The 27363-nt window shown below is 41.7% G+C and overlaps 3 protein-coding genes across 4 annotated transcripts; 2 read left to right on the plus strand and 1 right to left on the minus strand.

Annotated features, from left to right (window-relative positions):
• Positions 1-25: 25 nt before the first annotated feature.
• On the minus strand, positions 26-7074 carry nup85 (nucleoporin 85). The gene is made up of 19 exons (XM_040051887.1): positions 6899-7074; positions 6418-6508; positions 5156-5312; positions 4943-5013; positions 4741-4784; positions 4422-4491; positions 4211-4332; positions 3917-4051; positions 3275-3397; positions 3020-3151; positions 2635-2741; positions 2423-2506; positions 2213-2278; positions 1852-2003; positions 1634-1751; positions 1312-1412; positions 782-933; positions 422-523; positions 26-224 (listed from the first exon to the last, which is right to left on the minus strand). Exons 1-19 carry the CDS (start codon positions 6929-6931, stop codon positions 126-128), a joined length of 1959 nt encoding a protein of 652 aa, XP_039907821.1. The 5' UTR covers positions 6932-7074; the 3' UTR covers positions 26-125.
• A 625-nt stretch (positions 7075-7699) lies between these two features.
• sumo2b (small ubiquitin like modifier 2b) lies at positions 7700-14358 on the plus strand. 2 transcript variants are annotated; one of them, XM_040052046.1, is made up of 5 exons: positions 7700-7863; positions 10138-10269; positions 12771-12842; positions 13308-13413; positions 13638-14358. In XM_040052046.1, exons 1-5 carry the CDS (start codon positions 7843-7845, stop codon positions 13652-13654), a joined length of 348 nt encoding a protein of 115 aa, XP_039907980.1. In that variant the 5' UTR covers positions 7700-7842; the 3' UTR covers positions 13655-14358. The 2 variants fall into 2 exon arrangements, with proteins under 2 accessions (XP_039907980.1, XP_039907987.1); XM_040052053.1 differs by lacking the exon at positions 13308-13413 and having other exon boundaries at positions 7731-7863; positions 13638-14356.
• Positions 14359-15469: 1111 nt separating this feature from the next.
• On the plus strand, positions 15470-24904 carry LOC120746611 (jupiter microtubule associated homolog 1-like). The gene is made up of 5 exons (XM_040052034.1): positions 15470-15666; positions 18135-18277; positions 21396-21544; positions 22433-22463; positions 24307-24904. Exons 1-5 carry the CDS (start codon positions 15611-15613, stop codon positions 24456-24458), a joined length of 531 nt encoding a protein of 176 aa, XP_039907968.1. The 5' UTR covers positions 15470-15610; the 3' UTR covers positions 24459-24904.
• Positions 24905-27363: the final 2459 nt, after the last annotated feature.

Genomic DNA, 27363 nt, shown 5'->3' on the forward strand with positions numbered 1-27363 from the left:
GCTTGACAAACCATCTCCAAAAAGGTCAGATTTCAATGAGTATCATGAAGTGTTTTATTATCAAAGAGCACATTGTGATTAATGATTCTTTAATATATACAGTACAAAAATGCAAAGTCAAACTTTTATATTTCCACCGTTCCCTCTTTGACTATCGCTTGAGCCAGATTCCTGGCCAGAGCGAGTCTCAGGAGCTCCACTTTGGTCACCTCTACGTCTTCCTCCTGCAACGACAAAAACACTCAAAAAGATGAAGCAATCTAGTAAGACTTCCAGAGTGACTTCTGCCTACATGTCATCTTAAAATTAAAACAGTGGTGATAGCAGCACCAAATATTAAACATGTGGTTAGAAGCAGCTATTAGAGAGCTTTTAGTCTGATTGTGTGGGAGGGAATAAGGCCATGTGAGGACATGCATACCTGCATAGGCCTGTCTGTGCTGGATGCAGTGATGTTCAGGGAGGAGGTGAGCTCCTCTAAACAGAACATCAGCTCATAGGTTTGATCTGCTGTGAAGATCACCTGAGAAGAAGAAATCACTGTTGTTGTAGGGCAGCAACAACTGATTCAGACGTACAACTCTGGTTACACCATAATTAGGACATCAAAGTTTATGTTGTTCAGTTTAAATCCGCACCAGTTTGGGGGACACTGTAGTTTATTGTGGTGGTATCATGCAGACTACAGTAGAAAATATCTCGGTCGTACATTTCAGTATCAGATTTCTTGTAATTATCACACTAATTTTGTCCCAAACTGGACTTGTTGCTGGTGACTAACCTCTTTCTGCTCCAGCAGTGGCAGAGCATCCGTCAGCAGAGTCATCCAGAAGCTTTGTGGAGCAATCTTTGCAGTCATCAGGGAGAGGAGCAGCTTTGCCGCCTCCCTGAAACGCTTCTCTCCGTACAGCTTGTGGAACTCGCGGTACTTTCCTGAGAAAGAACATAAAGCAGAGTTTTCACACTCAGATGTGCTCAAATTATCCAGGAGGTTTTGTGCATGTTCCTCCTCAGTTCACAAACAGCAATAATCTATAGGAACGTATTTTATCTGTGTTTATCTCATATTTTTACTGATTTTTCAGTAGTAAAACACACCATGGCATGCTGTTGCACTAAACAACAGGCCAGCTTTATTTAGACATCTGTGTGCACATTTATGTGTCCGAGACTCATGTGAACTGAAGCTGGTCTGACTGAATGTCCCGTCACTTCATGTGTCGACTGAACTTGTGAGAATGACGCAGTGGCTGAGTCACAAGTGGGGCGGTGCTACTAGTCCTCCAGTAAGTGTGTGTTCCCCGAGCATACCGAGAAAAGTCAGCCTGTCGCTGAGGAGCATCGCCGGGCCCAAGTTATCAATCAGGTCCAGATCAGAGAAGGTCCCTTTGGCACAGTAATCCTGTAGGAACCTAAAACACAAGTATACACATAAACATACCACAGAACCCATAACACAAACATTCAGAGGGCAGAAGGGTTTGTTGCTGTTTGATGGTATAGGAACATGTTCACAGTGGAAGCAGTACTAAACAGGAAGAGACCACACTTCCTGCTAAGGCCAATAGGGAGAGAGGGGTGGGGTGAAGTAACAGTATCTGGGATCTTTACAATTATAATGAAAGAAACTAACCTCTCTGAAATCAGGGTGGCAAATGCAGCATCTTTGGCTCTTATACTCCATGAGAGAGCAGAGCCCAGCCTATTGTTCCTCAGAGCCCGCATAGCCATGATCTTACAAATACTCCGTACTGCATAAACACACAAAAAAAATGTTTTAGGTCTCTCCTGCACTGGAAAAACAAAAACAGCCCCATCTTTGTTTCTAAGAGTTAAGAAGCAACATGTTACCTTGTTCTGACATTTGCCTCTGCTCACAAACCCTCAGCACCTTGAGAGCTTTACGCTCCGTCTCTAAAGGGACGCGCTCTATCTGAAGCTCCAGGTAGACACGACCAAACTCTGGACAGTGATCAAAGTAATCCACAGCCAACTGCCAAAGGCTAAACACAGAAAAACATGCTCAATCATGACAGTGATAACCTACACTTCAGCTTACCCTGTACTAGGTCAATTAGAGGAAATGATTGTTTAACTAGATTAACAGGATAAAAATAACTGTTCTGGGAGCCACGTTAGTCACACCCTGTGTAAATCTAAACAAAAGCAAATATATTATACATCATTACACTGAACCTTGGGATGAGCGTACCTGTGATGAGTGAAGAGACCAGAAGCATATTCTAGAAGGAGAAACTCTCTCAAGTTGGAGCCAAAGCTAAACACACACACACACACACACACACACACACACACACACACACACACACACACACGTAAGGTGTGGTAAATATTGGCTAATGAAGTGTACAACCAAATTAAAAGGTAAACAAGTTCAAAAACAGACAATCGGCATCCTTACTGGAGATTATGAGACTGCAGGAGTTTGCAATGATCCAACAAATCCGTCAAATGGGCCACGAACCACCAGTTGTTGAGAGCAATGCTAAAAGGAAACAATTAAGGTAGTTTATGAACCACCCCACATTTGTATGCTGCATGTAACACACACACACACACACACACACATATGGCAGGATGCAAAAAAAAAAAAAAAAAAAAAAGTTGTCTTACCTGCACTCCTTGATGACTTGATGGATGTCAAACTCAAAGGCAGCAAGTAAGATGTTGTCCAGGGGCTCTGGGACGCTCCTCGAGTCCAGAAACATCGTCATGCACGACTGCAGTGCGCACACATACAAACAAGATACACAAGCAATAAATCAGGGGCTGCTGCACATTTTTTACAATCAAATTTCAAACTGTAAATCATAGAGCCACATGAACTGGTTGAAATTTGCGACAGACGATGTAACACGCAAATATTTAAAAAAAAAAAAAATTATTCTACCACAGTATTTACAGGATATCTGACAAGGTTTTTAAAAAAATGCAATACTTTTTAAGACTAAACCAGCAGTGATTCTAAAATGCTGAATGATGTGAGAATATGGTATACCTGAGCATAATAATGCAACTCTGTGAGTTTCACTGTGGGGTGGCAGAAGAGAAGTCTCGTGACCAGAAAGTGATACCAGGTACCCAGCAGCTCCTTGTGATCCAGCAAAGTGTCTTCATCTCCCAGAAGGATCTAAGGTGAAATGGGGTGGGGACATTTAAAAAAAAAAATAGCCTAACTGTTGCTGGATGTTTGCACTGACCCTTCAATAATGAACTTATCCATGAATAACTTACACAGCACTTCCTCACTCACCTTGCAGATGAACTCCAGATGTCGGTTGCTAGCGAACGAGTTGTCCTGCAGGCAGCGGTCCACCTCCTCGTGCCAGTGCCTCCACTTTACATCAAACTCTGTGAGCGTCTGAGTGCCACCAGGCTGAGGGAACATTACAGAAAATTCATAGGTGTGAGTCAGCACGGGTCGGCTCATGCGCTCATCTTGTGTTTAGGCTGCGTTAGAGAAATCGCTGCACTGAATGAACACAAACATGTTGTACTTAATCCCTTTACTGTCTGAATGATGTATGTGAAAGCAACAGAAACTTTAGCAAAGAAGTTTTGAACAGATTTGTGGATTTTCATTTCACCACCAGCAAAATAAAGAGGCTTAAATTCATTTTAGTCTACAGCAGCACATTTGATGTTTGATACACTTTAACTTAAAGGAGACCATTTATTATTATTTTATATCATCATACTGTGTATTTGCAGCCTAGAGATAATTTCCTCTAATGTCACATCCACAGCCCATTAAGAAAACATCAAGAACCTGTGTGATTAATTTCTGACTGTAAAATTAACAGTGCACACTTTCACAATAATCCCATTTAGAAGCATGATTAAAATAATTTCAGCTATCGTTCAAAGGAAATAAACCACTGCATTTTTATCTTACATTGTAGAAGGGCATCTTGCTGAGCAAGGTATCCATCTGCTTGTACATGCTCCTGGCAGCAGGCTGTAGGTTGGCCTGTTTCACCAGCATCTGTCTGACTTCTTCCAACCTGCCCTGCAGCACATAACTCACCACCTGCACACACACACACACACACACACACACACCATGTGATCACTCCCATCTCTCCAGAGAATTCATATCAGACAAAACACAGATGAAGAAACAAATGCAGAACACCAACAGTGCACATGTCACTTTAAAGATGTAACTGTGCGCACATGCTGCACCTACCACGTCCCAATAGTCGCGGTGCTCGGCAGGGCTCTCACTTTGGAGCACCTCCCTGGCCTTCTCGTCCACGTCAGCCTTATGTAACCTTACCCAGTCCAGCAGGTGGAGCAACAGGGAGCCCGCTGAAAATACAGACACACCCATGTTGCACATACATTTGTTTGGGTGTTTCTCCAACCCGAAAATCCAGTCATAAGATGCGGATTCTAACCTGGAGCAGCATCGATGAACAGCACTTCACACAGATTCCAGATCAGTTCTATGGCCAAAAGAATGGACACCTTTAACAAAAAGCAGATCAGGGTCAGGATAGTGCCACTAAACAATGTAATGAAATGTATATCTGAGTAAAAAACTGAATGTGGATTCGTCCTCACTAACTGAGCATTAACGTCCCCTTTTAAATACAGGCCGTTTGATTGTGGTCATAAAACCCACAGAGCTGTGACATGCTACTCAATTAAATCATACATGCTCTGTATATGGACTAGTCCAGGGAAAGTTATTGCCACACAAACATTAGTACTTACCTGATTTCCACACTGCGTGGCCAACTCTGTATTTCTGGTAGAAACTGCAAAAAAAGAAAGGTGTGAGTAATCACACACCTTTCTTGTGTTTTTATTGTATAAACAAGACTATAAAATAGAAATCTGAAAAAACTGCCAAAACTTTTATGGTTACATCAACTCAAAATTTTTGCCAAAAGAAGCATATTTTCAAAAGTATTACCTGCAACTTGCTGAAGTTCCTCCATACAAGCACGGATCACGGATCGATAATTTTTGCTGATACTAACAAATCTAGGGAGTAAGGCAGAGGTAAAATTGTAAAACATACAATGTGGGTGCTGCTTTGTGTGACTTTTGCAACTATTGTTATGCCACTGATATGCAATCCAACAATATGAACAAACAGAGGTGGGATTGCATCACGCGCCCTTACTGGGGTTTTTTACTCTTGCTAGGGAGGTCCTCTCTAATTGTCTGCAGGCCAACGAAGATGTGGTGAGACTCGTTAAAAAGCTTGCGTAAAATGGGGGAATATATGTCCTCATCTTTCCTGATCTCATGGATGAACGAGCAACCTGATCCTGAAGCACCTGAAACAAAGGCAGGAGGTGAAAGAACAACAGTAATATTATAGTTATTGTCATTGCACATATGCAACAAAATTTAAATGTCTGAAAAAGACGGCTCAAAATATGTTTACTGAAATCATATATTTGCACATCTCTAAAAGTAACCATAAAAAATATAGTAAAACACATCATACAGTGCTATAGAAAATAACCCCCCCCCCTTCCTGATTGCTTATTTATGTCTATTTATCTGATCATGTCACACTTACATGATCAGATAAATAGATAAATTTTAATACTAGACAAAGACAATGCTGTTTTTAAATGATTTCATTTATTAGGAGGGGAAAAAAAAGGTTATCCAAACCTAATTGTCCCAGGGCTAAGCATGTTTTTATCCCGTTACCTCTTGTGTAAATCTAACATAGCATTTCATAAAAGAACATCATATAAGCAGTCATACATGGTGGTGGTAATGTGATGGTGTGGAGCTGCTTGATGAAACCATGAATTCTAATCACTCTATGATGATTCGAAACACACAAGGAGGTCCACCTCTGAATGTCTCACAAAAACCCAAATGTAAGGTTTTGGAGTGCAATTCTGACTTAAATCCAATTGAGATGAATTAGAAAAACCTTAAACAAGTCGTTCACACTTGAACACCCTACAATGTGGCTGAATTAAATAAATTCTGCCAAGATGAGTGGGTCACAGCGATGTAAAAGACTTGCTGCCAGTTATCACAAATGCTTGATTGCATTACTTGCTGCCAACGGTGGCACAGCCAGTTATTAAGTTTGGGGGGCAATTACCTTTTTTAAAAAACAAACAAACAAAAACACAGGGCCAGATAGCGCTGAATACATTTTTTCTGTTAATAAATGCAACCGTCATTTAAAAATTGCCTTTTATATTTAATCTGGTCATCTTTGTTCATCAAAAATCCAAATGTTTTTGATAATATGAAACATTAAAGTGTGACAAACACACAAAAAATAAGACAGCATTGTAGCAGACATTTTACAGGCATTCACTAAACCATTCATTCTCTTAAAAAGAAAAAAAGATACAGAGGAAAACTGTGAAAGTATACATGGTGCCTTGTACTAATTTTGAAGCATACCTGATGCTTTGTATCGTGTCTCATATACAAGAATATCACCAGGACCCCATGCAAATCCCATGTGCTTTCCATCACTGATTGCAGGGATATTCTGCAATTTAAAAAAAAAAAAATACAAACACTGTTACTACACTGAAAATAATGTGAATAACATGTCGAGGGTTAAAATTAAATGATTCCGTTTCATATTTAATTATAATATTATGTGAGAAGGTTGAGTGGTGACTGGGACATGGTCTAGCTATATTACTAACTCAAACTGTAATTAATGCTGCTAGTAATTCTAACTCATCTTCTTATAATCTTGCCACTTTTACACTTGTGACATGGCTGAGTGTGTGCCCCTTAACATTTCTTGACAACGTACAATATAAATATTCAAACGGGTCGTTGAAATAGGTGTTTGCGAAAGTTAGCCTGTTAGCAAAGCCATTTAGTGGCAATAAGGAATTAAAAACACTAAGCTACAATGGCTACTTACAGTAATAGTGGGCTCAACGTCTACCTCCTCCATATGGGAACAATATCATCGACACAGAAAAGACAACAATGGGAACTTTTTTGGCTATAAACACGCCATGAACTGCAAATGTGGACCGGTACTGCTTACGCGCCTCGCTCTTTCAGTCGAAAGTACCTGCTGCGCATGCGTTACGATGTCACCGAAGGGGGTGCCCGTCTACCTGCCTGTTTTTCCGTCGGCTGAGCTTGACTCGGGATTTTGGATTTATCGCGACAAATGCAGATAACACAGCTTATCACTAACCTTATAACTGCCTGCCCGGACTCACCTACGAAAGGTCATTACCAGCATTAAGAAGCTGGGTTTGTCTTTTGCTATCCACGAACATGCTACCCCCACTAATGTCTCCACTTGAATCTGTGAAGAATCAGTGCAGCTTTGCCCTGTACTCTTACAGTTTGAGTTCGTAAAGGCCACCATTGGTTCAGTACACCTACACATCACCATCAGGCAAAACAAAAAAACAAGATGGCCACTGGTATTTAAAGGGTTAAAACGAAAAAGGAAATGGAAAAGTGCACATATGGCTCTCCCCATGCAGTGAGGATCATGTGTGGTGATGCTGACTGAACTATGCTGCACCCATGCGAGGTCAGCAGGGCGATAAGGAGCATTTAATGAGATAACCGCTTTTCTAAACCTGAAAACAAAAGGGAAAACATCGCTGTGCGCGTGCACGTGCATCTGCCTGCCTCTTTAACGCGCATTGTGACTCTCCCGCCCTTGCCCAGACTGCGCTTTCAACCTCGTGACTACTCGCTGTCCACTCAACGCTCGTTGAGGTGGACGCGCATGGGCGCGTGGCCGCGCACGTTCGGTTGTAATAGGCTAAACGGGCACGCGTACGTGCGCGTACTCGTGTTCTTTGTGTGGCAGTGTAGAGAAGCGCCAAAAGAGTGACCATGGCTGATGAAAAACCAAAGGTGAGTGTCTTCACAGTGGATTGAAATGCCAGTTTACTCCGCTTGATTTTTTTTGACACATGCGTGTGTAAAAATACGGTCATTTCCGCATGTTCCGCTGTGCCTTTTTGCAAAGTTACAAGCTGAAATTCAACTACTAGCTGTACCTACTTTGATAGACCGGAAGGTTTGTGAACGCGCATCCAATGGCGCGCGGACCTCTTTCTGCTTGATAACACACAGCCAACCAGCTGGTGTCATCCCCACTGCATGCCTCATTTCGCCAGTGTGTGTGTGTGTGTGTGTGTGTGTGTGTGTGTGTGTGTGTGTGTGTGTGTGTGTGTGTGTGTGTGTGTGTGTGTGAATGGCTTGTGCCACTGTGGGAGAGTGTACCGGTGAAAATCTGTTGGTGCCACTGAAACTCTATGAATCATCACTGTGGTGATCTCGGGCTCACTCTGAGTCTGCAGGTGAAGCGAAAAGGGAGGACTTAAGATTTAAAATTTGTTTAAATCTGAGAAATAGTTTGTATACAGTATTGTGCAAAAGTCTTGAGCCATCCCTCAGTACTCTCTGTTTTGCCTACTCAGTGGTTATAAGCAAGTTTTCCAGGTCTTTCGTGTTTTTTCCTATTTAGAAAACACATTTCTTTAACTGACTTTTTTATGCCACAAAAGGATTAAAATTGTATTTTTGCACCAACAAAGTGATTCCCAAAGAGGTTTTGGGGAAAGACCTAGCATATCTCAGGACTGTGTGCAGTGTGTCCTTAAATTTTAGGAAATTGGACAAGTGGAGGACAAAAAAGGTTATAGACTTTAAGATGAACAAATGATCAGCATCTGAAATTCATGCCCATAAGAAATGGGAAAAATTCGGCAAAGACCTGACACAGGACCTGAGGCATGCACCTGGACCTTCAGATGATCCATGTACTGTCCTCTGAAGCCTCATCAGAAATGGCTGTCAAGAAGCCATTTTCAAGGAAGAGGAACATGAGGAGAAAAAGCTGAGGTATCAAAATTAGACAAGAACTGGAGTGATGAGTTGAGATTTATAATTTTTTGGGTTTAAATTATCTATATGTACAGAGGAAGTCAAGAGAGAGATACAGCAGTGAGTGTCTACATCCATCTGTCAAACACAGTGGAGGCTCTGTCATGGTTTCGGTCTGCATTTCAGCCAGTGGTGTTGTGGATCTTGTCACAGCTGATGGAAACACAGAAAAGTACCGATTTTGATCCATCGTGTAATATCATCTGGCAAGCATCTGATTGGCAAAAGGCTCATTTTCGAGCACAGTAAGTGCTTTTACTACACTGCCAGTGCAGTAAAAGCACACCTTGGATAAAAAATTTAAAAAAAAAACAGTGGGACACAATGTCAGTGATGGATTGGTCTCCCCAGAACCTGGACCTCACCATTATTGAAATAGTGTTGCATCATGTTGAAGGAGATAAGACCAAAAAGCAGTCAACATCCAAAGAAGAGCTTTGAATGTCCTTCAAGAACCTTGGAGAACTGCTTAGACTACTTAAAGAAATTACAAGAAGGCTTTCCTTGGAGAGTTCAGGCTGTGTTGGAACAATAAAGTCTGGTCATATCAAACATTAATTTTCAAGCTCATACTGTATTCTCAAGTATGTTTGCATGTTTCAATAAATTGCTGCAACTATTTGCCATTATCCTAACAAAATCTAAGAAATGAGTGGTGGCTCAACACTTTTGCACAGCACTGTATATCTAAACAATTTCAAAATATGCAAATTCGCAAAAGTCCGGGGGAATTTTACACCTTTGGGCTCATCAACCTTCCTTTTATGGATGCTGACATATCTTTCTGGCAGTTACACATTGCGAAAGTGAAGTCAAACTCATAGCAGTGCTGCTTTTGTGCTGCTCAGTCTTTTCCTACTCTGTTTTGGCGATAATGACACGGCTGGGTTGATACTGACATTTGCCTGCTTTTTTCCTCCCAAAGAAAATTGATCAAGAATCAATAAAGAATTAGCACAATTGATAATGTCATGGATATTAATAAGCTCTTGCCAATATCCTTCCCTAGCCACCTGGTGAGCTGTTTAAGTCTGAATTCATTATTTCATCATCACGCTACTGCAAAATTAAAAGGCCACCGGAGGCACTAAAGGGACTGAAATTACACATGTAATAATAACAGAAAATACCGTGCAGCGCTTTCCCCCTACAAACCTGTAACTACTGTGTTGTTCTGGTTAGTCAAAGTCATTTCTTTTGTTCCTTCACTGTGTTTCTATCTGTGCTTCTATCCCTCAGGAATCAGTGAAGACAGAAAACAATGAACACATAAACCTGAAGGTAGCCGGTCAGGATGGATCTGTAGTGCAGTTCAAGATCAAAAGACACACACCGCTCATCAAACTCATGAAGGCCTACTGCGAGAGACAGGTGATTATGGCCCCGAGGCATTACACTAACACTGATCATTTCCTGAGTGGGCATAGATCTTTATAAGCAGAGTGTAGCTACAGTTAAATAGACTTCTTGTTATTTTCTTTTCTCACCACATGAGGGGAACTCAACTTGAAGTATTATTTCCCCAGAAATATCTGTCGAGTGTTCCTCTGTACACCTCTGCTACTAATCATATATACACTTGATGTAATTGATAGTTAGCTGTTGGATTGTATTCTAAATAACATGTTTAGATGTTATTAACAATAATCCTGCTTTCTTTTAATTGACCTTTTCCCTGCATCGCTGCACACCATTTACAAAAAGACACGGGTGTATAAAATTACATCTACTGGGAGAGTTGCCTACCCTCTGTGGAGCAAGGCTTGCAAGTGCTTACAGGTTATGCTGTTTTAACATCATAAGGAAATCATTACTGGAGTTACTTAATGTTTTAGAGGCCAGACTTTGAAGTTTGCACACAGTTAATCGTGTTTTACAACCGAATAGGATACAATTAAACCATTTACTTTCAATTCTTTGACACTTTTCACACATGCATTTAATGACTGCAGATTATATGTTTGTATTCTAGATGCCAAAACAAGCAGTTATGCCAGGGCATCTTAAAAATCCCATTTACCATAAAATATATGCAGGCATTTTAAAAAGAAGGTTTTCATAGGACTCTGTGCGATCCTCTGGAAAACTAAGTACACCTTTACTACTTCAATAGGGATCAAGGGGACAAGTAGCAGCCAGGTGTTACTAATCAACTTGTACTTGATTAACTGATTATCAGCGCGTGTGAGCACCTCTATACAAGCAGAAATTTGTAGGTTGTAGATCTGGAGTATTCAGATGTGTGGTAACACAATGCCACAATCCCAGAAGTGGATCTACAGGCAAGTTCAGGTCAAGGTCAAACCTTGCAGTCCTGAGAGAAATAGCAAAATGACCCAAGAGCCTCAGTTAGGATGTTAAATGTTAGAAAAAGACTGAACAAGTGTGACTTGTTTGGAAGGGTTACCAGGTTCTAAAAAGAACAACGCAGCACAGCTTCAATTTGCAAAGTTGCTTCTGCACAAACAACAAGACATGTGGAAGAATGTCCTTTGGACAGAGGAGAGCAAAGAAGAGATTTTTGGCCGTAATGAACAGAGACGTTTGGTGAGAACCGAACACAGCATATCGGTACAAACACCTCATACCAACTATTAAGCACGGAGGTGGAGGGGTCATGATTTGGGTTTGTTTTTAAGCCACAGGGCCACAGGCCGTTTGTCTGACAGCTAAAGCTTGGCCAAAATTAAATCCCGCAACAGGACAGTGATCCCAAGCACGTCAGCAACTGTACAACAGAATGACTGAAAAAGAAAAGACTCAAGGTGTTGCAATGACCCACTCAAAGTCCAGACCTCAGCCTGGTTTAAATGCTGTGGCAGGATAAATAAATGCTTGCAAAGCCTCAGTCACCTGGTAAATACTGATAAAAGTTATACAGAATATGATTCAGTTGGTTCTACAAGCTTGAATCATGGGATGTTCTTATTAGTTAAATCGAATATTCCACTTGTTTGTAGATATTTACTGTTATGTGTGTTGGACAGAGAACATACTTAGCTGTCCTCGAGTCTCAAATACTTTAATCACATTTAACAGACACATCACGTGCTAAACGATCCGTCCATCCATCCATCACACAGTAACTCATCACGGCTGTTGTTTCACTTTTCCTTGAAAAAGTTTCCGTTGCAGTTCTTCTCTTCCTCCTCAAATGCAGTTAGGGTCTAGAGCTTTAATGCAAATACCACCTTGATAGCATAGCTTTAACGCTTTACGTGGTTCTTGCATCCTTTAAATGAACCTCCCTTATCGTCATCTGTGATTTCACAGTAATCGCAGAAGACATCTAATCTTTTCCTCCTGCTGTTATGGATTAGCTCAGATTTTAAGCTGTTCTCTGCCAAGCTACTTGCTGTAATGGCATGCAGGAATTTTGACTTTTGCATGAATTAGCACCGCACTGAGCATCACTCTGGTTCTCTATTAATTGCAGCTGTGTTTGCATTGCTACAAAAGCAATTCCCAAGGTTTTCTAAAAGAGCTGTGCACAAAAGTAAAAGAAATATGTAATAGAACACGAGGTCTGAGATCCTTTTTATTTGAAAGTCAAATAAGGGTTCAACTCTGTGGAAGAATGGAAACCCAATCACAGTGTTATCTGTTCCTTGGACTCCCATCAGGGTAAAAGAGATGTTTGTCATACAGCTCTTTTTTTTTTTTTTAAAGTACAGCCAGAACCAGATGGTTATCATTATTTCTTCATTTCTGCTTCACAGCAAGACATGTTTTTTTTTCTATGTCTCTCAAACCTCAGCTGCCTTATCTTCAGCATGAGCATATTATTGTCTGCATTTTTATTTTGTACACGTTAGCCTATACAGAGCTTCACATGAGATTAACAACAAGATTTTACACGTTTCTCTTTTCAGGGACTGTCAATGAGGCAAATCAGGTTCAGATTTGACGGGCAGCCAATAAACGAGACAGACACACCAGCACAGGTGAGGCCGTGTCAATGAGTTAAACATACTTCATGCACTTCCCATGATGATATTGTGTGTGTGTGTGTGTATGTGTGTGTGTGTGTGTGTGTATATATATATATATATATATTTTATATTCTTATATTTTATTCCTTCCTAGTTAAATTTACACTTTTTAATTTTTCATATTTATTTCCTATCTTATTCATAGCCCTTTCCTTTTTTTTTTCTTTAGGTCACGAGCAGTTGTCTAAGCATTTCACTGCATATCGTACTGTGTATGACTGTGTACGTGACAAATAAAAATTTGAATTTGAAATTTGAATGATTAGTGCTTGTGATAACAGTATTTCTTAATAACTGGGCATTAGGGGGTTCTCCAGGCTGAAAGATGTTCGTTCAAAGTCACAGTGCTGCCATGAGGAGCCTTGGGTTGTCACAACAAGCTAATTTTAAGTTGTTTTTGAATATGTCGCTGTGCAGATGCCAGTTGTATTCACTGCAGTTTGTGGCCGGAGTAACCACAACTTGCATGTTATTGCAGTGCCATCCAACCTTGTCCACAGTGCAGCCTTCAAAGCCAAATACAGTGCGTCATTTTATTGTCACAGTGGTGCTATTTTGTGTATGCAAATGGGAAGTTTTTCATTTGTACAGGGCATACTGTCACCCTCTAGGTCAACAAATTAGCATCCTCCTTTTCCTCTTTGCAGTACAGATATTTTCCCTCATATCACTTTTTGCATAAATTACTCAAACGTTATGAAATTCATGGGCTTATATGTTTTTTTTTGTTTTTTTCCTCCTTAACAGTTGGAAATGGAAGATGAAGATACGATCGATGTGTTTCAACAACAGACGGGCGGACGGATTTAATCGGCCACGTGCATCACCACTTTCTTCCTGGACACCACCAACTTTCCTGGCCTCTGAGGCACACAGCGCCTGCTTCTTCGCAGCTCGTCTCAACAGAATTCCACGCAGAAGAAGTTTCCCGTTTCTCTGCTACACATAACTGCTGTATATTTTCATTCGCGCCCCTTTTACTTTTCTGTCTTTGTACATAAGCCACATCCACGTCACCCTGAGTTCAGATTTTGTTTTTCCATGCTGTATTGTGATAAGTGTTAAGGACTTCCCTTCCAGACTGTTAGGACTGGTGATAGAGTGAGCATTAACTAAAACTGACTTTATTGATCAAAATCTGCTCAGCTGATCTTGGTCGGTGGCCAGCAAATCTGTTCTTAAAGTCTACAATTTTTGGGACTGGCTGTCACTTAGTGAACCATATGCCAAGTATGGGGATCACGGGATATGCTGACATTTGGGTTCTGTCATATTCACAAAACATATTTGATTTTTTACATTTTTTAAAAATAGTACTGGATGTGTAGAGGAATGTTCTGAGAAATCGTTTTTGCTAGGCCACTTCAAATTTTGGGAAGCCCTAAGAGATGTTCCAGCAAAATAAACATCTGTATTGTCTATTAAGATGCTTGTTGAAATAAAGCTATTGTCTTTTTCCAAACTTTCATCATATTTTTCTATTATTTAACAATATAATTGTGTGTGTGTGTGTTCTGCATGTTTGTTGCACTTAAATGTTTCAGATCATTCAGATTTTTTAAAATTATTTCTTTCATTATGAGAACAAAGTTATCCAAACCTTTACTGCCCTGTGTGAAGAAGTAATTGACCCCTACACCTAATAAACGGTTGAGCCACCAGTGACGACAAGAACTGCAATCAAATGTTTGCATAAAGTAGCGATCGACTTTGACTAGCCCACACCAAAACCTTCATTTTGTGTTTTTAAGCTATTCAGAGGAGGACTTGCTGGTGCGTTTATATCATTGTCCAAAACAAAACGAGTTTCATGGCACAAACTGATGGTTTTGCAGGATTTTCTGGTAGAGCAGATTTTTTTTTTTCGTAAGGATTTTTATTCATCTTTAGGCATGAAAAAAAAGTTTTTTGAACTTCATTTTTTAAACATGTACTTTTCAAAGAGTTTGTTACACGTCCACTTAGGTGGACAACAGGTTTTGACTTATGAGTTTGGTATGGAGTGACACATCAGTGCCCAATGAGGTGGTTTTTGTGCAAACATACCATCAACACTGACAAAAATACAAGAAAACAGCCTTTGAATACCTGTTCACTGTGGTGACCACTATGCGTGAAAGGGTTAAAGCAGCAAAGCAGCCACCATTGTTGGTAGATGTTATTTAAAAAAACCAACAAAAACGTGTTAGTTTTATCTTCAAAAACCTCCATCAGTCCAGAGGATATGTTCTCAAATCTTGAGATGTTTTTGGCAAATGTGAGAGGAGCCTTTGTGGCTTGGAAGTTAAGAAAGAAGTTTTAAAGTATACCAATTTTCTAACTTTATTCTTTAAAATAATTTTGCAGATTGCCGCAATCAGCGCTATTAAATGAAAACGGGGGGGGGGAAGAGCCCTCGGGGTTGTGGTCTTTTCTGTCCGATCCCTCACAGGAACCCGAGACCTGCCACCAACAAGATATCCGACTGCTAAAGTTCTGTCCAATGAGAGGCGAGTTCTGTACCGTTCTGTCCAATCACAACGTGTCTAATACTGGTGGGTTGGGTCTGGTGGGCTGGCACCGCAGAACCAGCGGATCTGTTCTTCGTTATGTTTTTCAGTGTCGGGTGGAGTCTACATCCCGTCGCATCCCTGCGGGCAAGGAGGAGGATTTATCCCCCCCACCATTACTTTTTTAATTGACTGTTTCTTACTGCCAGACATCGAAATACTCCAAAAAAGATGACGACGACAACCACCTTTCAAGGAGTGGAGCCTGGTGCTAAAAGTAGTTCCAGGTAAAAAGGAGCCGAAAGCCTTTTCACGGAGGAACAAAAGAAGTAGGATGCGGGCAAAGCCTCTCAGCTAGCAAACGCCTCTTTTATTCGTTTTTGCTCAAAGACAGCTTGCTACAGAATATCACAGGCTGTGTTAGCCCGGTGGTGGTTGGCGAGGGATTTTTCTGGATTTAGCTAAACTGTCACATAATCTAGCTAATTAAGATAATCTTATTGGGTGTCTGATGCACCATACCCTTTAGCTACACGAAGTTAGTGAGGTTAGCATGCCTGGGTTTCGGAAACAAACTGCTCGACAGGATCTTTTCCACATTTCTGTTTAAGGAGAAGTGGACAAAGCTGCCTAAGCCTAACGTCAGCTCCCTGCTGGCTGCTCTCGACTGCGAAATAACTTTTTTTAATAGTTCAAGTCACCACTTTTTTTCTTTCCTTCCTTCTATGGAAGGAAATATCTGTGAGTGTGCTGCTCTTGGAGTTGTTAACGTCTTGTTAACTTGTTCTTTTTTGTTGCATTTTATCTAACAAAACAAGAAAGAAAAGAAACGATAGAGTCCATTTGATTGATTACAGGAAAGGTCCCAGACTAGACCGCGGTCTGCTTATGTCATCATCTCTTGAATTTTGGTTCAAGGAAGTTTTAGGGAAACTCATTAAGCGGGGTCGCGAGCCTGATGCCCGGTTTTACACTCAGTTTAAGAGTCATCCTCCAAGCATGCGCTGAGTCTTTTCCTGTAAGTGATGATGCGTGTCGGCTTCGTGCATTCCTCCCTTTTTTCCTTTTTCTCTTTTTTCTTACAGGGAAGAGTGCAAACCTTAAAATTATGGCCGCCTTTATAACGAGGCATGATTTCAGGGCGTGCTAGAGATTTTTATACTGCCACTGTTAGCCCTTGCTGAGTCTGAGTGAGCATGTCAAATGTCGGTCAGTCCGCATGCTGCTTTCGGATGATGCAGGGGGCTTGGGTGGGGGCTCTGAGCTAGCTAAGCCTGTAAATCTTTCCTTAGCTCTTCTGCCTTTCCCCCCTTAAAGCCCCCTTTAGCGAGCTGCTGGTCATTTCTGCTTCTGGACGACCAAGTAGATCAGTAGAGCAGCAGCTTGAATTAGGCTAAAATCAAAGGCCTCCTATCCTGCCTTATCAGACATGCCATCTTTGGCTCTGGACCTTAGCAGTATCCTACCCAGCTTCACCTGCCTTAAAGTGGCCTAAGGCTTCCAAACATGACTGCCATTTCACTCATGTTATTTGCAGGTTTGTTCTAGGGTGGGGTCTGCTGCCAGCCAGCTCAAAGCTTTTCCCCCACCGTCGCAATCTGTGTGTGTATGTGGAAAGCATGAGCTCATCCTCTCTGGCTGGGAGGTGAAGTCTGGTTTAGGCATTATATGTTGTCACAGCCAAGAATTAAATGTGCAAATTCACGTTGTTGCATATTGGGCTGTGTGAGATATGTTGTTTTTTTTCCCCCCCCCTCGTCTTGGTTGCTTTCTTTGTAGCTGTGATTCAAGAGCAGAGTTGTTTTTTTGACTCCCATCTGCCTGCCTGGCCCTCGGACAGCTGCTCGGTGTGTCAGCTGGTGACTTTAGGGGGCTCCAGGAGAGGAGAGTTTGCTGGTGGAAAGAAGGGGGGGAAAAAAAAAAAGAGGGAGGGGTCCAGCAGTGGCTCTGCAAGCACATCGGTGTCTGTCGTCCACCCCAGCTGCCCTTGAGCACAGCGAGGAGAAAAAGGGTTTCCCTACTCGCTGTTGAATTCCTTTTGTTCGGTTCATGGTGGAAGAAAGTCTGTGGAAAGTAGGCTTTGTTTGTCATCTGTGTATCTGGATCCTGGCTTTCTGTGCTGTTCTAGAACAGTCCCAATATTACGTGACCTATATTTAGCGTAAACCTCAGACCTTTCACTTCCATTGTGCGATTGTGACCAAAATAAACGTCAGATTTGATGAATAAATGCGATAATTGTGTAATTATTCCCCCTAGAAGCAGACACAAGCCCTCATATGTCACTGCAAAGGAATCTGCGCTGAAGAGAGGCAGCAGCTAGCCAGCTAACTCTGTGATTATATGCGACTGGAGTCAGCTGCAGGGCAGAGATTGGGACTGTCTGTCTGACAGGCTGACAGCCGGGGCTTAGAGAGTGGGGGGACCTTGCTGGTATCTCTCATGGTTTTTTTTTTTTTTTCCCCTTTCTTTCTTGTGTGGTATGTTTATAAAAGATTTAGGGTGGAGTAGAGAGAAGGTTGCATGTAGCTTGGGGCTACCTCATGTTTTATTTCACTATTGATTTTATCTTTTTTTTTTTTTTTTTTCTTTTCCTATTTTTGCGCTGTGCATCTGATCAGTGGTGTGTGACGTGAAGGCCTTGTGTTTCAGTTTGAAGCGAGAGGTTATGGAGCCGGGGGGGGGGGATAGGAGCATGGTGGGCGGGGTGTCATTCCAGCTGACGTCAAAATTGTGTCATTTTGTTGCTTCTAAGGGTACTACGACCGCCGGGTGGGGACTCCAGCTTCTCCTTTGGCACAGATGACAACACAACGCCCCAACGCAAGAACAAGATGGCCTCCAGCATCTTTGCAGAACCTGATGACCCTCACGCTCATCGGAGGAACAATCCACCTAGTAATTCACTCTAACATTTATTTCTTGATTGATGGAATTTCCATGTGACTGTATCAGAGCTGAAATCAAGGTTTACAGGTTTGATTTACACGAAACTGTGGTTTTACATCAGGGAGCTTGTATAAACACACACGAAGAGCAAGTTCTATCTTGCAAAAGCAGACAGATCAACCAGAAGCCTTAAGTAAGCAAAAAACCCCAACACACCATGGAAGTAATTGTTCTAACTTGAGCTAGGAACAGATAGAGATCCCAAATTTTTCCGTTTGGGTTGTCAGAAAGGGCATCCCACAAGAGTAATAGCACAGAAAAAGAGAAAAATCCCCAGAGTACTACGTAAGGGTAATTCGAAGTGAGGGTTTGTTAAATGGGGCTGAGGATCAGTCCTCTATGGAAAGAAATGCGTCAGTTAAAAATGTGTCAGTGGGTGAAATTAGCGGCCTTCTGCAGCCACAGAGGACATCTTATTTTGAGTGTGCAAGAAGACGCAGAAAAATGCAGCCGGGGCCACGAGACCTGTGAGTGGCACTGTGAGTTTTCAAGGTCACCGCAAACATACAGCCAGAGGAAGTAGGTGAAATATTAATGTGGCCTGACAGTGCCAGGCAAGGTTTGGATCTTTTATTATGCATTGGCTTCACTGATTGTAATTAAAGATGGTCCAGTTAGTCAGTGATTTAATACATTGCATAAAGGGGGAAAAATTCGAGCTCTGTGGCATTTCTGCAGATTTGCTTTTTAGCTCAGGGCCTCACAAGCCTGAGATCACATGTTTTCACACTGGGCACTTTGTGGAAAACTGTTTACATGGCGTATCAGATTTTCTGGGTGAGTGTGGACGATGAAGAATTTGGCCTAAAATCGTTACATCAGCCTCTGACCTCTGCAGCCAGCAGCTGCTTACAGCAAAGCCTTTTCCTGCTTGCATTGTTTCACTCTGGGTCAAGTTGAGGAGAGCCTACCACAGCTGTCCCACTTTAACGGATGCAACTGGATGAGGAGGATATAAATTTCTGCTTGAATGACCAAGGTTAATAACAATATAAAGCCTTATAAGCATTGTGCGATCTATTATGTGGCCTGTGTTTGAACCCATGCTGCAGATGAACAGGTTTCATTGTTTCCTTTGGCGTGCAGCCCTGTGTACATATTTTTTGTTTTGTTTTGTTAAGATCAAATACACCTTTTCATGTCTCAACCATCAAGAGCCACTTTGTAAAGTATTTTTTGCCTTTGGGCAATTTATAAGTTTAGCTATGATAGCACAGTCTCAAACGACCTTAGAAACATTTGACAAAATAAGAGCACAGAAAACAAGCACGGATTAGCTGCTATAAGCGTTACTTTAAACAAGAGATGGTGGCGCCACAGTTGTCAGAAAACAAAATAAATGGAGCGCTGTCCTCGTGGCTAAAACTAGAAGGTGGGAGGGCGGTGGGGGTTTTCCCAAGGTAGTCCTTTAATGCCTGAATCTGATTCCTAACTTTCATGGTGTGTCTTTTTACTAAGTGGCAAATGTAAGGAAAAAAAATGAAACTTGTTTTTTAAAAAAATGTAACTTATTTTTGTTTTAACTATACTTTGATGGTTTTCTTTTAAAGATTTGTCTTGTATTCTGTTTTACTGACATAGAAGCAGGTTGTTGTTCAGCCAGGATGTTCCCTAGGATTTTAAAGGGGACCTATTTTTCTAACTTTCATCAATATTCATTATTCTAATTCTTATTAATATTGGGGTTATACAAGAGAAATGATCATTATTTAACTTGTATTGGGGTTCGTTGAAGCCTCTGGGGTCATCCACTGTCTGAAAGTTCTGTTAGCTCCTTCCTCGTTTCCTTTAAGCTGCCTTTGTTCTGATTGGTTGGAACTTACAAATGGCAGGTGAGGCTTCTGGGCTCACAGCCAGAGCCATGTGTCTGAGATGACCATATTAGGTATGTTGGCTCTCTTTGAAGTCATAAAGAGCTAAGAGTTGAAGAGAAGAAAAAAAACTACTGACCTCATTATGGTCATGTTTATGTGAGAATATAAGAAAATGTATGGCAAGTAAAATTTAATTTAAGGTTTAAAGATACCAAAGCTGTGGGTATGTGCAAGTAACCTCAGCTTCTGACCACATGAGTGCTTACATGAAATAAGAGGGGGAAAACGAGACTACCATCAGCCGCATGATTGCTGTTGCTGTCTCAAAGCTCAGTAGGCTCAGCGTTATAATATATTTATGCCATAGACCCAGGAGATCTATAAGGTTAAGTAGAAGCCTATAGTAATGACAACATAATGCATCTCTCTGGTCCATCAATCTACTTAAATCCTCTTCCGTTTCATATTTCTTGACTGTCCAGAGAATTTATCAGACTCCTTAATGTGGAGCCGGTAATGAAGACGCGCTTGTTGAGTGCTGATTCACTTCACTCTATTAACAACAATGGCCACTCCTCTTCTTCTTTGCTTTCCGTTGTTCTCCTCATGACAAAGACGGTCTGTCCCCTCCCTGGCCCTCGGGGTTTATAGCTGTTACCTTATGTGGCTTGAGCTAGCACAGCCTGCTTCCCCACAGTGGGCCAACACAGGATTTTTAAAGCTCTTTCTGCTAAAGGAGAGTGCAGGCGCTGCAGGGTTTTGTGAGTTTTGGCATTCAGGTTGTCTGCCTGGAAGCCTTCCACTTCGTTTCTGGGTCTGTTGCAGACGCCCAAGCGGATTTAGTGATGTTTCCTGTTTAGTTCCCAATGATTTTTTTTTTTTTTCTTGTCTTGTGTTATTTGAGCCTCTAATCAAGCTGATGTTTTATCAGTGAATCTGAGAAAATGAGTATTGTGATGATTGTGATGAGCATGGTAGATTGGTGGGGCTAGAGAGATTTGGGTCTGGGGTGGCTTTGTCACTAATTGGATTAGTGTCCATATGGTATGACTGTGCTGCTCTGGAGCCTTACTCATGTTTTGCCATTTGGGTTTCCTGTTAAGCTTCAGTGTAATCTTCTGACCAAAAAAGAGGAGCGAGGAAAAAAAAAAAAAAAAACCCAAACAATTAAAGGGCAATGAGTGTTAGAGTGTTAGCTTATTTTCTAAATAGTTTGAAAGCATATTTTTCTTGTCTGTCCCTTATCTGCCTAGGCGGGGCGCCTACAGGAACCCTGTGCGGCGAGCCGTCGGCCCCGCTGAGGCGAGTACAGCAGCCTCTCCTCTTCCCCAAGAACCCTGAGCCGGAGCTGACCACCATCCACAACTCTGGGGCCGCCTTGGTCTGGAATCAGAGACGAGAGGTACCAGCCATTCACCCTTTCAAGACTTTGTTTCCAAAACAGAGCCGCAGCCAAGTACCAGGCTGAAAAAAACACTGTCATAGATTAACTTTAATTCTAAACAGTTCAGTGGAAAAAGTCATTGGGGGGAAAGATGAGTTCACAACTGCTGCCAAGATAGTGTTAAGTCTGTGACAGAGAACAACGAAGCACGGCATCCCAGAGAGCGAGAGATGAGAGCCGCGAATCATTCGCTTCACTTCATCTAAAAAGTCACAAGATCTGCTGTCATTCTTTATTCATTTTTGTAACTTTATTTCTTTCAAGCTGTTTTTATGTGTAATTAACAGAAATGGTAAGATTGCATTAACTTGATCAGTGTAACTTGGGTCCAAAAAACCAGTTTCCAGTGGTTAGGCCTGGCATTGAGCCAGCTTGTCCCCAGCGGGCTGCCGAGCTGTTAATACATTGGTGGAAACCCTGATGTTTATCGTCTGTTTGAAACAGACCCAGGATATGTTGTTGGGTAGATATCCTCCACTGACATTTGTAATCCCTTTTAATGTGTGAATGAGGCGGCCCTCGTTTTGTCGACATGGGTAGAATCCAAATAAAGACAGGCAGAGAAAACACAACGGCCGACTCCACCTACCAACCTAGAAACATATCACTAGGGTCAGAAATCACAGCAGTGCTGTCATTAATCATTCGGAATTACAAGTGCTTGCACAAAAGTTCCTGTATATGCAACTGCCTTGTGGATGTTCAGTATTATTTTCCTGGCAGCATTCCTTTTCTTTTTTGGGTTTGTGGTTGTATATAAAACGCTTCTTCTCAAACGAAGAAACGTTAGCAGAGGAGCCAGGTCGGGGAGAGATGTGACATTCCTGTCTTGTGTTTTCATTGCAGGTTGAGAACGGCCAAGAACAAGGAAATGATGGTAAGTGTCTTGAGCACTTGGGTGTTTTTATAAAAAGGCTTTCAGGTTTCTGTCACAGTCTGACTATGTCTAAACAGAACTGCATGACTTGGTCGTGAGAAGCTCCTCGGTATAGCTCTAGAACAGATCAGGTTAATTTCACTCTCCCCTCTGCAAAGATCAGATTATGGCGACTGATCTGGTCTGGTATGCTGCTGCTGGCATACAGTCTTTTTTTTTTTTTTTTTTTTTTTTTTTTTTTTTAAGCATGGAGTACACATGTTCTCCCTTTCTGAGTCAACACAACGTGGGCTCTTTGATGTGGTTTTTCCTTGTCATGATGGTATGTCGGTGTGTAGTCAAGCAGCTGTTGTTTGATAGCAAGCTCCACTGAGTATGAAAAGCTTTCTATTAACCTCCAGGTGCATGTTTGCAGCAGAATTCCTGGCTCCACAGATAATGGGAAGGTTCGACCGCATACCATAATGAAAATGAAATCAAAGCTCACTTTCTGCACGGCCTTTGAATGACTGGAATGCATGTGTGTTTGTGTGTGCGCACTTTGAAGTGTGTTGTGTATAAATATTCGCAATTACATGCCATCAAAAACTTTTCAAGCACTTAAGCCAGTTCATTACTGCCCTCTAAGTTAGTTTCTTCTCCCAGCAGACGAGCCAGTAGTGCACACTTTTGATAAGACAAGGGCGAACAGAGATTAAATATATCAGCTTCTGGATCGACATTCAGCACACCTAATGTCTTTGATGTTGTCCCGAGTTAACGCTACAGGCCCTCCACACTCTGAGGGTTCAAACAGAGCACATTCAGCAGTTGAGTGTGCATTATACCTCTTAAAAAAAAAAAAAAAAAAAAAGATTTCAAAATGTTCCAAAAAGGAACATGTTGCCCTCATTTCTAAGATTTAAATGAAAGGTCTCCATGCAATGTGCTAATGTTTTTGCACCAATTCAGGCGGTAATGGATAAAAAGACGGCGATGCTTTAATGCTGTGATTTTACTCATCTAAAGAGGGCTGCCCTCAACTACTCCGCTGAGCCCACAGAGCTAAAGTGTGGAGACTGTTTTTAGCCAGAATTTGCATAAAACCAGCTTTAACCCTTTCCATCTCAGCAGTGTTCAGTGCTGATAGATCCAGCTAGCTGATAAGTTTGCTCTGGCTCCAACCAGGAGGATCATATTTATGTGTTTGCATAATTGCTTAACTGCAATACTTAAAAGAAGCGACACAGTTTGAAATCTTAGCCAACATTAAAAGTAAAAGGACAGAAGAATTATGTTTCTGCAGTGAATCTAGTTCAAGCCATTGGCAGCAGTTATACCTGTGCCTGTGTCATCACCAGCGTGTAGTTATGTTTCTTTGCACATTTCATGTCTGCAGTGTAGATTTAACACAGATGTATGAATTCATTATTATCCTTATTATTTTTATTGTTATCATTTTGCCTGCTTTGTCAAATTTTGATAGATGTCGATTTCCTGTCATAGGGCCCAGTTTTTCCAGTGATAGAAGGATGGGGTTTGTTTGTTTTGTTTTTGTTGTTTTTTTTTTTTTTGTTTTTTTTTTTTTTTTTTAGTTTTTCAGTCATCCAAAATAATCATTTACTACTGGAGAGTCCCCTCACTCGTATATTAAAAGTGGGGTCACCTTGAGCCAGTTATTGCTCCATAGTCTGTCTAAGATTGCTGACAGTAGTCCATATTTTGCTCTGGAGAGCCGCTGTGAGCTTGAGGTCCACTCCAAACTGCAACATCTGGAAAAACTGCAGAACAAAATAAGAGCCACATCACCCATTGTTGTGGTCTGCACAATAACACATTATCCCCCCTCTTTTTTTTGCTGTAGAGTATCCTGAAGATGTGCAAGATCAGCAAGAGGAGCAAGATCAGCAGCAGAAGGAGGTGCCACAGCCCTCCGACCCGTCGGGAGGTGCCAGCGCTGCTTCAGGCGGCCGAAGAAACCCCCCTGGTGGCAAGTCCAGCCTCATCCTGGGTTGAGACCAGTCAGTTTGTTTTTCTTTGTTTTTTTTTTTTTTGTTTGTTTTTTTTTGAAGACAAATACCCCCAACCACCATTCTCTTCCTCCTCATCAACATCTCTGCTTCTCCCCCCCTCCTCCAACACCACCACCTTCTCCACCTCCTTCACATGCACTCATGCCGTCACGTCCATGGACCCCCGTGTCCTCTCCCTCCACCTGCAAACCTTTTTGTTTTGATCCTTTTTTCTATTAAAAAAGAAAACTGTTGACAAAAGCACTTTATGTATCTCCCCTCCCCTTTCCATTTCAGCCCATCCTGTAGCGCATTTCGCCTGCTGGGAAAGGCATGACGTTTAGCTTGTCCCTCATTCTCTCCCCTGGTGTAAATGGTAAAAAAAAGATTAAAAAAAAAAAGATTTGATGCGTGGATTTCTAAATACAATAAAGATTCATATTAATTTGCTGTGGCTTGTTTTGTTTTTTCTTTATTGTTATCTTGTAATAGTAGTCTAGGATAAGATATAGAAAATGTAGACATGAAAGGATCTGCTAAGTCTCCATTTCAGTGCATAGATGTCTGAAAGCAAGGCGCTGAGTATTATTTATACTCATTGTAATGGAGCCTGAAGGCAGCAGCCACAGAGAGCAAAGAAAGGCTCTGGGTCTGGAAATCTGCCCAGCTGAAAAAAGGGAAACAAATGACTATGGCCGCTGCCAGTTATGTCAAAAGAGAAACTGCACTATCTCTTCATGACATCATACACTGGATATTTGGCTGTGGTTACAGTGTGCTTGATTTAGGAGAGGTGTTTTTGCTCTGACTCCGACTTTTTAAAGCAAAAGTCTTTTTTCCCGAAAGGTGAAAAGTGATTCATACAAGACGTAATGTTACTTTTAGAACCCGGCCATTACCAGCACTGCTCAGAGATGGCTTTATTTGGTCTTAACCTGAGCACTTTAACTTCTTAAGCATCATTAATAATACACAAAGCACAGAAGTAATTCTCTTAAAAAGCACTTGGTGCTTGGGGTTTTGTTAAACACATCAGACTTGTAAAATATCAGCTCCGCTCTTTTACTCCTGAATTAAATACCTCGCCTATTGTGTTCTGGTGAATTGCACCCACAGGGATTTAGAGTCGCTGGAATGCTTTTTTTTTGGAAAATAAAGTTGCCTTCAACTCGATTAGAGGTAGCTTTACGCATTAAGTGGTTTGAAATTTACAGTTCTGTTGTATTTGAGAAGATGTTTGTGGTATACAGTAAAAATATACATGCAATGTAATAGAACTGGGTTAAAATTGTTTATTAACAGCAACTATGCAAGTACAGTTGCTTTTTCAGTGATTAGAAGTCCTCTCCTGGAATACAGGAAAACCTGTTTAGCTGCGCTTGAATGCAAATATCTAAAAGCCGTTCACTGGGTGAAAATACTGTTTGTACCAGATGTCAGACTGTTTCAGGATGACCAGAAGGAAGAAATAACTCCAAAAAGGTCCCAACTCATTACGACCAAAGTACACAGCTCAACCTTGAAGCAGGCAGGTTACAGCAGCAGAAGATCACTCTATGTGCCACTGAGGATACAATTCTCATGATATCAATAATATTTGGACAAGATCACAAAAATGTTGCCTGGTCTGATGAGTCTGCTGCATTTGAATGGTAGGGGCAGAAATCGGCATTAAGAGGTTGAATGCATGGATACATCCTGCCTTTGATCAACGGTTCAGGCTGCTGTAGACACCACAGCCTACTAATGAAAGTCTAGCAGCCCGTGACTGTACAATAAGCGGAAAGGAGGCAGAGGACTGGTGAGTGTCAGAACTACCATCCAGGACGAGACAACGAACATCCATGAGGGCATGAGGAAGATGACCACTTTTTCAGTGAATAGATAAGGCAGCAGAAACCTGAGACCGAAGTGGAGCAAGGAGAAGGACCATCATGTAAGGACACGTCCATGCACGGTATGTGCTGTCAAATACATCAGTGACTGAGATCCAGAAATCGTTCCAATGGCTGGACAAAGCTGGACTGAAAGACAGCACAGAAACAAGCTCTGAGCACAAGATCCATAGAGGCTGGGGTCTATCACACCAAGCAAGACCCCAGGTGCAGGCTGTGTAAAGATGCCCCTGAGACAATTCAGCACATAACAGCAGGGTGCAAGATGCTAGCAGGCAAAGGCCGGCATAGTATACAGAAACATCTGTACTGCGTATGGCCTGGAAGTCCCGAGGTCAAAATGGGAGACGCGCCCTAGGGTGGTTAAGAATGACAGAGCCAGATGGACAAAGTGGTGATGGCTAACCACCTGGACATAGAAGTGGAAGACAAGCCGAGGAAGACAGCTGTCGTGGTATATGTGGTGATACCAAGTGATAGCAACATCAGAGAAAAAGGACGATTAGAAACTCGAAAAGAACCAAGAGCTGAGAGAAGAGCTCAAGGAGATGTGGACGGTGAAGGCAACAGTGATCCCAGTGGTAATCGGGGCACTCGGTGCAAGAGGGGAATTTATAAACACACATACATAGAACCCATGATTCTGAGCCATGAGGTGCTAGAAACATCACTACCTGTAATGATCCCTTCTAAACATACGAGAGGATACATTACAGCAGCCCACCTTGATTGAATGGTGGTCTGTTGTGGACTCGATGACTCTTTCTAAGCCTCTTACTATGAATCCGTGGGGGTCTGGAAGGCAGATCCTTCTGTACAGATCAGACATGATTAATCTGATCTTTACTCACTGACTTGAAGTTTCTGGCTTTCAGAGCACGCTTCAGCCATAACAGACAACAAAAATGGGTCATTTTAAAGTTTATGGCGACCACACCAGAGTATTTGAGGCTAGTGTGTTTGCTGGGCCCACCTGATTAACCAGACTACAACATTTTAGTGAATCGCTCGTAT

The sequence above is a fragment of the Simochromis diagramma genome, unplaced genomic scaffold (assembly GCF_900408965.1).
Source record: "Simochromis diagramma unplaced genomic scaffold, fSimDia1.1 OVJJ01000321.1, whole genome shotgun sequence".
NCBI lineage: Eukaryota > Metazoa > Chordata > Actinopteri > Cichliformes > Cichlidae > Simochromis > Simochromis diagramma.